Source organism: Glarea lozoyensis (genome assembly GCF_000409485.1).
Source record: "Glarea lozoyensis ATCC 20868 chromosome Unknown GLAREA21, whole genome shotgun sequence".
In the NCBI taxonomy this organism is placed as follows: Eukaryota; Fungi; Ascomycota; class Leotiomycetes; order Helotiales; family Helotiaceae; genus Glarea; species Glarea lozoyensis.
Window position 1 is genome coordinate 533,169 of NW_007360996.1, and position 11,323 is coordinate 544,491.

At 47.0% G+C, this 11,323-nt stretch overlaps 6 protein-coding genes across 6 annotated transcripts; 4 read left to right on the forward strand and 2 right to left on the reverse strand.

The window, feature by feature from the left end:
- Nucleotides 1–66: 66 nt before the first annotated feature.
- Nucleotides 67–2,200, forward strand: GLAREA_12944 (alpha/beta-Hydrolase; the record flags this gene model as incomplete). The annotated part of the gene is made up of 2 exons (XM_008084707.1): nucleotides 67–276; nucleotides 329–2,200. 2 exons carry the CDS (start codon nucleotides 67–69, stop codon nucleotides 2,198–2,200), a joined length of 2,082 nt encoding a protein of 693 aa, XP_008082898.1.
- Nucleotides 2,201–2,382: 182 nt separating this feature from the next.
- Nucleotides 2,383–3,319, reverse strand: GLAREA_12945 (ClpP/crotonase; the record flags this gene model as incomplete). Its single annotated transcript, XM_008084708.1, has 2 exons — nucleotides 2,383–3,113; nucleotides 3,169–3,319. The coding sequence occupies 2 exons, from the start codon at nucleotides 3,317–3,319 to the stop codon at nucleotides 2,383–2,385; spliced, it is 882 nt and encodes a 293-aa protein (XP_008082899.1).
- Nucleotides 3,320–3,780: 461 nt separating this feature from the next.
- GLAREA_12946 (RER1 protein) lies at nucleotides 3,781–4,532 on the forward strand (the record flags this gene model as incomplete). Its single annotated transcript, XM_008084709.1, has 4 exons — nucleotides 3,781–3,849; nucleotides 3,934–4,051; nucleotides 4,098–4,397; nucleotides 4,447–4,532. The coding sequence occupies 4 exons, from the start codon at nucleotides 3,781–3,783 to the stop codon at nucleotides 4,530–4,532; spliced, it is 573 nt and encodes a 190-aa protein (XP_008082900.1).
- A 936-nt stretch (nucleotides 4,533–5,468) lies between these two features.
- GLAREA_12947 ((Trans)glycosidase) lies at nucleotides 5,469–6,954 on the forward strand (the record flags this gene model as incomplete). The annotated part of the gene is made up of 2 exons (XM_008084710.1): nucleotides 5,469–6,115; nucleotides 6,171–6,954. The coding sequence occupies 2 exons, from the start codon at nucleotides 5,469–5,471 to the stop codon at nucleotides 6,952–6,954; spliced, it is 1,431 nt and encodes a 476-aa protein (XP_008082901.1).
- A 611-nt stretch (nucleotides 6,955–7,565) lies between these two features.
- On the reverse strand, nucleotides 7,566–8,527 carry GLAREA_12948 (uncharacterized protein; the record flags this gene model as incomplete). The annotated part of the gene is made up of 3 exons (XM_008084711.1): nucleotides 7,566–8,038; nucleotides 8,086–8,217; nucleotides 8,266–8,527. 3 exons carry the CDS (start codon nucleotides 8,525–8,527, stop codon nucleotides 7,566–7,568), a joined length of 867 nt encoding a protein of 288 aa, XP_008082902.1.
- A 2,109-nt stretch (nucleotides 8,528–10,636) lies between these two features.
- GLAREA_12949 (uncharacterized protein) lies at nucleotides 10,637–11,294 on the forward strand (the record flags this gene model as incomplete). Its single annotated transcript, XM_008084712.1, has 5 exons — nucleotides 10,637–10,748; nucleotides 10,807–10,819; nucleotides 10,980–11,062; nucleotides 11,141–11,223; nucleotides 11,283–11,294. The coding sequence occupies 5 exons, from the start codon at nucleotides 10,637–10,639 to the stop codon at nucleotides 11,292–11,294; spliced, it is 303 nt and encodes a 100-aa protein (XP_008082903.1).
- Nucleotides 11,295–11,323: the final 29 nt, after the last annotated feature.

Genomic DNA, 11,323 nt, shown 5'->3' on the forward strand with positions numbered 1-11,323 from the left:
TACATGAACAACTTACTTCTTCTCCCATGTTCCCCACGTCTATCAATACTCTCGATGTTCACGAACATGAAGACATCTACCCACCAGAAATGCGTCTCTGCAGGCAGAGTCACCTCGCGCTTACTGCTCTCTTTCCTGTTGTTGTCGGCTCCCATCACCGCTAAGCGGCTCGATACATCACGTCAACAACAGCATCAACAGCAACCCGTGGCCATCCTGCCGCCTCATCCTACTATTCCCCAGCCAGATTCCCCAGAGAGTCACGAGCATGTATTCGTAAGTGTGCAAAGCAGATATACTTGGAAATAGCTGAGCTAATATGGAATAGACATTACGGCATGTATTCCACCACGGCAACCTCGACCGGCCAGCGGAACATATGCGGTTGGATATACCCCAGACGGCGTCCTCGGTGTGGATAGAGAGCGAGGAGGGACCCCTCGAAGAAGTAACTCGACCATTAGTAGTGAAAAGTAATGCGATGGGCATACAGCGGTTAAAGGACCGCCGACCATCGACCGTAGACCCGATGGTTGCGGGTGCACGAGAATGGGGACAATATTGGTCCACATCCGCAGATGCCTGGACATTTGATAACGTAGCGGGGCCAAATGTGACAGACAAAGAGACGATTCTTACTTTTGCTCAAATGGCCGCGAATGCCTATGTCGATGTGCCAGACACAGGAGACTGGAAAGACGTGAATGGAGGATTCAATAGAACGGACGACAAGGGCTTTGGATGGGATGGGACAGGACTTCGAGGGTATCTTTATGGAGACGAGACTAATTCGGTCATTGTGATCGGCCTAAAAGGCACCACGCTTGCTATATGGGATGGGGACGGAACCACGACGAACGACAAGGAGAATGATAACCTCTTTTTCAGCTGTTGCTGTGGCCAGCAAGGAAGCGCGTTCTATCGACAAGTTTGCGATTGCGCAGTCGGGACATACACCTGCAATTTGACGTGTTTGAGGAGAAGTTTGAGGAAGGAAAACCGGTACTATGCTGCGGCTCGCCATCTCTACAATAACGTGACAGCACTCTACCCCGATGCAGAAGTTTGGATGTCGGGTCACTCCCTGGGCGGTGCCGTCAGCGCCATGATTGGGCTTACCTACGGCATACCGGTCCTTACCTTCGAGGCCGTTCCCGATGCTCTTCCTGCGAACCGGCTTGGACTTCCAGTACCGCCAGGAGTGGACCCAGATAGACCAGGTCAACGAGACTTCACGGGTGCATACCATTTTGGACACAGTGCAGATCCAATTTATGTAGGTACTTGCAACGGCGCTACTGCAAGTTGTTCTTACGCCGGATACGCCCTGGAAAGCGCCTGTCACTCCGGTAGAGAATGCATGTACGACGTTGTCAAAGATAATGGAACACGAGTCTCCATCTTGACACACAAAATCAACTGGGTGATCCCAAATGTCATAAAGCAATACGACAAGGTACCGGAATGTGTTTTCACGCCGGAATGTTATGACTGCCCATTATGGAAAGAAGTTACTGGCAACAGTAGCTTAACTACATCTTCGTCATCCAGCACAACGAGGACGAACACCCGAACAGCGACTTGCAAGACTCCTGGATGGTGGGGTTGCCTGGATGAGACGACAACCACATCCGGTACCGTTACAACAACTAGCAGTACCACCACCACCACCTCGACGTGTAAAACTCCCGGATGGTTTGGCTGTAACGATGAGACAACAACGACTACTATGAGTAAATCCAGCAAAACGCCTACTGTCACATCGACTAGCAGCACTACGGCCAGCACTTCGACCACGACCTGCGAGACGCCCGGCTGGTGGGGCTGTAACGACCCAACACGCTCAACCACGACGACAAGCGCGAAGACACATTCTCTTACCTCAAGCTGTAGGGATCCAGGAATATTCTGGGGTTGCTATGACAGTCCCACCTCCACACATACACGCTCACATCCAATCACGAGCCCACCACCAATGCCAACATCGACTCACTCAACTCCCACAGCAAGCCCGACGACTAGTCACAGTTGCACTTCTCCAGCCTGGTTCGGATTGGTTTGCCTGGATCCTTCGCCAGTTCCTACTCATAAACCTAAGCCAAAAAAGCCCTCTCACGGTCCGCATTGCATTAGTCGGGGCTGGTTAGGCTTCTGTCGAGAATGGGCGAACACTAGTCGTGCTGCCAGACTGGAAATTTAGAATGTATATATGAGCATATTTTTGTTAGTAAATTGGGCGTATGAGCAATATCCGGGCGTCACAGGGACTATTGGGAGTTTAGGGATAGGATTAGGAGGATTGGATGATTAGGAGTACTACGGCATTCAGTGTCTTTATACAGTCATGCAGCGATATAGTGTTACAATATACATATAACTTATCTACTTATGTGTCCATTCCGCCTTCTTCTTCTCTGCGAAGGCCTTCATCCCGATCTTCTGATCTTCGCTGCCGAACAAGCTGTGGAAGACACGTCGCTCATACTCAACACCGTCTCTCAATGGTAAATCCTGGCTCTTGTTCACCACCTCCTTCGCCGCCATAACACTTACCTTACTATACCCAGCAATAGTCTCCGCGGTCTTCAGACTGCCTTCAATCAAGGCATCCCAATCCTTGAAGGTCCGCGCAGCGACTCCCCACTCGCCTGCTTCCTTCCCCGAAAAGTTCTTTCCCGTCAAAATCAACTCCATCGCCCTCGCTTTCCCAATGGCTCTCGTCAGCCGTTGACTTCCTCCTGCTCCCGGTATTGTCCCGAGCTTAATCTCTGGCTGTCCAAAGTTCGCAGTCTCGGTGCAGTATAGAATGTCGCACATTAAAGCCAGTTCGCAACCGCCTCCTAAGGCGTGGCCTGAGACGGCAGCTATTATAGGTTTTTTTATGGTGGTGGTGAGCGTGGACCACGATTCTATGAAGGAGGTTGTGTAGGCTTCTGAGAATGTCAGTGGTGCCATTTCTTTTATGTCAGCGCCGGCTGCGAAGGCTCGCTCTGAGCCGGTCAGGAGGATCGCGGATATTGAGGAAGATTTGTCGAACGCTTTCAGGGCGGTGTTGAGTTCGGTTATTAATGGCGTGGAGAGGGCATTGAGAGCTTTCGGGCGGTTGAGCGTTACTTTGGAGGTTGTTAGTAACAAAATGAATCAAGAGAGAAGATTGAATCAGCGTACTTTGACCCACTCCCGGTCGGGGTTCTGATATTTGGAGGAACTGATATTCTTGTGATGAAGGAGTTGAATACGTCCGAGTAATAACTGGTAGAGCTCCGGTTGAAGCTCTGAATTGGGAGGCAACAGGCCTCAAAACTCTTAACGCATTCATGACTTTGAGTGTCACACCCTAGACTCAGATATGACCAATTGCAAGGAGTGGCCGAGTGAAAATTGTCGCGTTGAAAGATGGAGAACAAGAGGTACAAAGTAAATAATAGAGTTGCATTACTCCCCTCACTCCACACTCTGAAGCTCTCATCCGAGCACATGCCGACACCAGCCGGGCAGCGCGAAGCTTCACCTCCCCTGTCGCTATCACGTGATAGATATGAGCAGCACACAGCCACAGGACAATCTACGGGCCGGATCGGAGCGCCCCTGTCAAGATTTACCAAGGGGACGCGAAAGGTGTCGAGATTCTTCTGAATACACAAGGCAAATAAACCACCACCACCGCCGCGTGTCTTGCAATCAATTCACCTGCCTCCATCAATTTGCGCTTCCCAGCTATATCTCGCTCTTTTCCGTACAAGTATATCACAGTGAGAAAGTCGGCACAAGAACGGAAAGATGGATTCTATCGAGCCGGAACAAACCCCTTTTGCGGCTGTGAGCGCGCAGACAAGTCGGCTTACAAGAGTGAGTATATCTTCCGAGGATTGCATATGTCGCGTGGCGCATAGGTGTGTTTTGGAGGATAGAGGCTAATAATGGTTCTTGTAGCAATACCAAGCATGGCTTGACAAGTCAACACCATATGTCCCGTACAGATGGCTAGGAACGTCTGCGCTTCTACTTCTCTTCTTCGTCAGGATATTCGTCGCACAGGGCTGGTACATCGGTATGTCGCTTGCACTCCTTGTGCGTACTATTCTAATGTAAAACAGTTGCATACTCATTGGGGATCTATCTTCTAAATCTCTTCCTCGCTTTCCTTCAGCCAAAATTCGACCCTTCAAATGAAGCTATAGATAACGATATGGAGGATGGCTCGGCTGGCGGGCTTCCCACGAAACAGGATGAAGAGTTTAGACCTTTCATTCGAAGACTTCCAGAGTTTAAATTTTGGCATTCGGCTACTAGGGCGATTGCGATTGGGTTTACGTGCACGTGGTTTAGCATATTTGATGTTCCTGTATTCTGGCCTGTTTTGGTGGTTTACTGGTTGATATTGTTTACCTTGACGAGTAAGTGATAGTCAAAAGCCTCGTTTACACAGTGCTAACCATATTTCAGTGCGACGACAAATCCAACACATGATTAAGTACCGCTATGTCCCTTTCACATTCGGTAAGGCCAAATACAACAAGAACAGCTCGTGAGCTACTGGCCGTATTCAATAAGAACTTGAGCTCGTCATCGGACCTTCAAAGGTTTTTGAAGGTCCTGGGAACATCATCACCTGTACAAAAGCGAAATAGCGAATAGTATTACTAAGAAATGAGCCGCTCAGCTGTTATGACACGGCAAACCGGGGAAAGAAAGAATCGCGTTAAATTATTCTAATGATTGTCTGTCGACCTTAGCGGGCAGACGAAAGCTTCCTGATATATTCGGTTTATGACCATAGGGTTACGGTGCATTAACGGTCTAGGGGTCATGTACGAGATTGTACGTGCTAGCAGTGTAGGTTAGAAGAACTTGATATAATAAGAGCGTTACATGATGTGATTGCTCTGCATTCTTGTGTCATACATTTTCTTGGTTTGGTTTTTACACCACACCTAGCTTGGTTTGAGTTGGACCTTATATGTGTAGCAGACTTATTATCCCGCCCCCCTTTTTCATGTCGTCGCATCTTTTGAAGACTAAACTAGGCTTATAAGATTACTTAGGCCAGCCATTTCTTGTGTCACTGAGGTCATGGTCATCACGAAGCGAGAACCCCTTTTAGCCTCGTAGGGGGCCGGTAGTGAGCCTGCACCCCATGCCGCACATCAATTTATCCAACTACATCTACCCATTATGCGGAGAACCTTGCACTTGGAAAATCCAACGTGTATTGTCGTTCGTGGAATATTGTGGTATAAGCTAACGGGGAAGCTCAGGCGACTACAATACGTCCCGGGATGTGCAATACTCTTCTGCCGTCGAGTGATCCCCCTCGAGTCATGTTACCAATTCTTCTGTATAAAATATTAGCCCCATCTATTGTCTGTGGATGAATTGTGTGGGGCTATGTCTTTTCAAGCCAGTCTGAATTTGCATTAGATGTTCAGCGTCCCTCCCCGGATTCTGGTTCTCAAGCATTCATCAAGATGCATTTCTATCGACTATGTGTTCTGTCTCTATGCTTCTGGTGGCAAGCAAATGCAGACTCAACATGGCAAGATGCAATCCTCCGGACACGTCAAAGCACCAAGAGTGTAACGGTTGACCTTACCAAGCGCTACCAGACTATGGATGGGTTTGGCATATCAGAAGCATTTCAGAGGGCCAATGTTATCGTCAATCTACCCGCTAAGCAACAGCGCGAAATCCTCGATCTGCTCTTCAATACCACGTCCGGGGCTGGTCTAACCATACTCCGAAATGGAATTGGTTCTAGTCCAGATTCAAGCAGTGACCATATGAATTCCATCGCTCCTAAAAGTCCAGGAAGTCCCACTGCTGCTATGAGTTACGTATGGGATAAGAAAGATAGCGGTCAACTATTCGTTTCGAAAGAGGCATGGAAGTATGGTGTCCGCACTTTTTATGCTAATGCCTGGAGCGCTCCTGGATATATGAAAACCAACGGAAACGAGAATAATGGCGGATATCTGTGTGGAGTATCTGGTAAAACGTGTAGTAGTGGAGATTGGAAACAAACATATGCGAATTACTTAGTCAAGTACCTGCAGTTTTATCAGCAAGAGGGTATCGAGGTTACACATGTTGGGTTTTTGAATGAGCCTGAATTTAGGTACGGCTTTCACTTACACGTAAAGATTAAAAAACAGCAGCTAACCAAGCATCAGTCCCAGTTACGCAGGCATGCTTTCCTCCGGCACCCAGGCCGCCGACTTCATCAAAGTCCTGGCTCTAACTCTCAAAGCCGCAGACCTGAGCACCACCATAGCATGCTGCGACTCCGAGGGCTGGGGAAATCAAGGATCAATGACCTCCCAAATCAAATCGAGCGGCGCCGAAAACTTGCTATCAACTATAACGTCACATTCCTACACTTCCTCCCCTGGAAGTCCCCTCAGCACCACGCGGAAAGTCTGGCAGACTGAGAATGCTGATCTACAGGGAGCATGGCAATCCGCGTTTTATAGCAATGGCGGTGCTGGAGAGGGAATGCGTTGGGCGGGATTAATCCACAATGCCGTTGTGAATGCGAATTGTTCGGCTTATCTATATTGGATTGGTGTTCAGACTGGGAATACAAATTCAAAACTTATTTCTGTATCAGGAACTAGTTATTCGGTTTCAAAGCGCCTTTGGGCATTTGGGCATTTTGCTAGAGGAGCGAGACCTGGGGCTGTTAGAGTTGGGATTTCGGGGCAACCGAGTGGGGTTCAGGCAAGTGCGTACTTGAACAGAGATGGGAATCTAGCGATTGTATTTATTAATACTGGGTCGGCGGCTGCTGCAGTGGCTGTGGATGTGAAGGGGGGGTGGAAGGGAACGAAAGTTACGAGGGCTTGGGTTACGGATAATAGTAAGAGTATGGCTGACCTTGCTGTAGTGTTGAGTAACGGGGCTGCAAGTGTGAGCGTGCCTGGAAGAAGTATGGTGAGCTTATCTGTTACTGAGTAACGACTCGGCGGTTAGTCTTGAAACAACTATTATAGGCGAAAGGGGAATCGATAAAGATCGGGAGTTACGCAAGCAACGGTTATATGTTAGATGTTCTGAATTCATAAAGAAGAGGCTGTCGCTCCTGCCTTGCCGCAGCTAGATCTTGATACACCACAATTTCCATTTCCCGCCCCCCCCCACCGAGATCATCTGAGGGTTTACCTCCACCAGATCAGTCAATCAGCCCCACACGTGGGTTAATCACAACGATAAACGAGTTTCGCAACTAAATCCTCCTGGTTCCAAGCGAGTCACCAGTGTGTTGTAAAATTGACGGGACACCCTTTCAGGGTATCGATGCCAGAAACCGACCTTGTAACACACCTTCCCCAAACAGTTATATTTACTCTTTGTAATAGAGGTAGTATCGTATATTTACTTAAAGGGATTCGGGAAATATAAATCCGAGGCAAAATATCGTCATTCTACACTAAAAAGTGTCCCGTCAGTCTTACAACACTGGTGAGTAGTGCAAACTGGAGCATCTCCGTCGCGAATCGGCGATGTGGTATTTCCCAATTGGCTTAAGGAGTGTTTCCTGGCATTTCAAACCCAAATTTCTAGGTGTTTCATGGAATTTCATCCATCACATCCTCAATTGACTCTGGTGGCATCAAAAAGTCCACGGGTACAGTTTCCGGTATCTGTCTCTCCTTCGCCCATTCCCTGATTGCCTCATAATTCTTGCATTTATGCTCAGTATTGAAGTCCACAAAAGCCTTCGGAGCTTTCTTGTCCCACCAAATTTGCCCAAGGACTCCAGTGTCGGGCATACACATTAATTGCTGCCTCACAATGTCGAGACAGTGAGTTACATGATAGCGAACGATATTGTCTTCGTTCACGAAAGCGCCTTCGCCTTTTGAGTGGTAGTAATCATAGTTAAAGTATAGACTTTGCCTGACTAAATTCAAGCAGTGAAGATGGTGAAGTCCTTCAACATTTGCAGGGAAGCCTCCACCATATTTGGAGGCAATCTGTACATGTGATTTGGTCAGTCCCGATGCGGGTGCTTCGGATACCGGAATAGCTATGCTTCTATCTATAATTTGTAAGTACGTGAAGATTTGGGTTGGGCGCGGTAATTACAATGAACTCCCAGGGAAGCCCAGGCAGCATCAACTTCAATCCCTGCTCCTTTTCGAAAATCATTTTCTTTCATAAACGAACCATTGAACAGTACCGGATGGAGTGATGTGTCAACTTCTTTTAGAATAGGAGCTTTGTTTGAATTCAGTATGTTTTCAGAATTACGAGGGGAATGCTTACAGTAATGTTGGACATGTTGGAGGTAGTCTTGACCAGTTGGGCCGAGCTTATGACTTCCATACCAAGCTCCTGTCACGAATGACGAGAGAATAGCTATTATGGAAACAGAACTTAGGAGGAAAATATGAGTCCAAGATCTTAGTCTTTTTATTCGACTATGATTATAGTCTGGATATGAAGACTCTTTGTCAAGTAATTGTTCGTGGGACTCGGCTTCTGAATGAGAGTCCTCACCGCTACTCCTGGATGTTTGAGGAAACATGATGGTGTAGTTGATCTAATTCTGCAAAAGAAATGGTAATATTGGGAGATGCAAAGAAAAGAAGAAAAGTGCCAGAAGTGAAATGAGATCGAAGAGAGAGACCAACTTGGACCTTTGCTCTGCTGTCTCCTGCGGGACTTTCGGGCTAAAGAAGCACCAATAAACGACAAACAAGTGACCCTTCATAATCAATACACTTCGTTCCAGAGGAAGCGGGATGACGATACGCAAGCCTTGCTCTTGATCGGATGGTTGCGATCATACCATTGTAACCTGAAGCGGCAAGTCCCTTTGAGCATCCTCGTATCTGAGATCGCTTGAAAACCAAGGCAACCTGTCTGGTGATGGCACCACACGAGGGTAGTTGAGTGTAAACAGAGAATGTTATGCCAATCGAACGTTTCTTTTTCAATATCTAGTCGCGGTCGTCAGAGCTGAATACGAGGCTCTCCAGACTACACCCCACATATTGCGCACTAACGCCAACAATACGGGTTGGTACGTGTAGGTGACACCGTATGAACTTGGGGCTGACCGAAGCTTCATGCTTAGTGACTGTCGAGCTAGGATTTATATTCGCCGTACGGACGAATATGTGGTACTTTCCCAACTCGGCTAGGAAATAAACGATGTGCGACGTAAAATCGACGGCAAGTCCGGGATGCTGCAGAACCCTGCGTTAAGGTAGGTTGCTTATGCTGCTGACCCCGAAAATGAAAACCCTAAGTGAAGTATGGATTTTACCAGGAGATGACGCAAATATTTCGATAAGTATTTGGACCAAGACGGGTAGCAGTAACATGCTGACTAACCTTCTACTTTCAGACTTCTATTGAAGGGGTAACTGCTCTACTGGCTGAGAACAATGGATGAAATTCACGATACTGAGTTAAACTAGTTGGATTATATCGTATGTCCACTGGCAATTTTGCTGTCCACGAAGGCATGCTTCGTATAGTTCTATGGCGTGAGGTGCCCAGGTGGTCATGGTTTCCCCGCATTTCGTAACCTCGTAAGCGAGGTGCAGGACGACCTCCCAGCATCAACTGGTCTCACACGTCCTGCGATTTGTATTGTAAGTTTAATAAGAACTGGCTGCAAACTAATGCAGATCTGACACGAGTACACGATGACTACTTCGTATGCAAAACTCGTAAAATCAACTTTAACGCAGTGTCTCAAGCTGATTGTGCATTCGAGAACGATGATGTGGGGAGGATTAAATGGTAAGATGTTGCTTTCCTTGTTTTGATTAATACGATCCTGCGGTGCTTGTTTCACCGCTTTGGTATGCAGATAATTGACAGGTGACACTACTTCAGTAGATACCAATACCGTCTCTCTGTTTTCGTATTAGAGTTATAGTGTGGCAAGCTTTGCTGGTGAGATTATTTAGGCACCCCGCTCACTAGTATGGCCGTACTCTCGTACTCTGCTAAGTTAGGCTGGAACGCTTTTACAGTCGTCTACTTTGTTGTACTTGGTAAGATATCCACGGGCATACGAGTGTTCCAAGAATATTCAATCTCCAATCACTGAACCCCAAAGTCGACATAGTAGTACTCAGAACTTTCAGCTGTTAGAAAAAAGACTAGTGTATGGCAAGTGTGCCATATTCTCTTTACCTCTGGGATTGTGCACTAGAAGTGACTGCTTGGAAGCGAGAATATCATCCCCGATTCTAGTCAGCCACCAAATCTGGCCAATGGTTGTTGACAATTTTGCAAATCAAAAGTATTAGATTAATAAAAGCTGGGGGCCTAATGTGCATCAGTTTGACAGGGTTAAAGTTAGTGTTTGTTTGTCGTAAGGTTGCACACTGCACTCTCCCGATCCACTCATTAGCATCCACAACGATAGGTTGGTCGGCATGTAGATCACTAATAATTCAAGCTATACAATAACGTTCCAATGATGGAATACGAACATGACGACAGTGGTCGAATTAGATACCTGCTTTTTCAAGACAAAAGCGGTCATGACAGCACTTGGACAACCTTATAAGCAAGCACTTCCATCTTCAACAGCAATCATCCTTCTCGCCTCCCTCCACTCTCCAATATCTAGTCTTACTATCGGCTTTCAAATTCTTCATAAAAAAACGTCAACATGCGTGTTCAACAACTCATTGTGTTAGGAGGTCTCAGCACTGTTTTGGGTGCGCCAATTGCTGAGCCCGAGCCAGCTCCTGTCGCTCAGTTCGATTACAAGAACTATGGAGGTAGTGATCCCGAATCCACTTCGCTTGATAACAGTCTTGCTAATTAATTTCATTTTAGACTACGGCAATTAGTAAGTAACATCATCCTCCACCGCTCTTGGTCATCGTGATATGCCAAAACAGTCCTTAGCGGTCGAAACGTGCTGAGCTTGATATGATGGTGGTGGAACAGCAACTGAAATCCCATAAAGCTGCTCAAGAAACCTTGCGCTAACAGTTTACTCTTTGTAGTGGAAAATATAACTCTTACCCTACAACTACTTCATCGACGCCCGCTGCAACACCCACGTCTTATTCTCCCTATGCATCCTACGGTAAGCAAGCAGCACAACTGTTCATCGGACAAAACACATGAATCTCAGAACTTTGTGCTCATATAAATGGAATTATAGGCAAATATGGGCGGGATGCTGCTCCTGAGGTCCAAGAACGCGAAGCATCTCCCGAGCCTGCCCCAGTAGACTATGGAAACTATGTAAGTTCCTCTAATATGGAGGGAAATTGCCACTTTCATCCCAGAGGATTATCTAACAGAAATCCTGGTAATAGGGCAAATATGGAACGTATACCAGCTA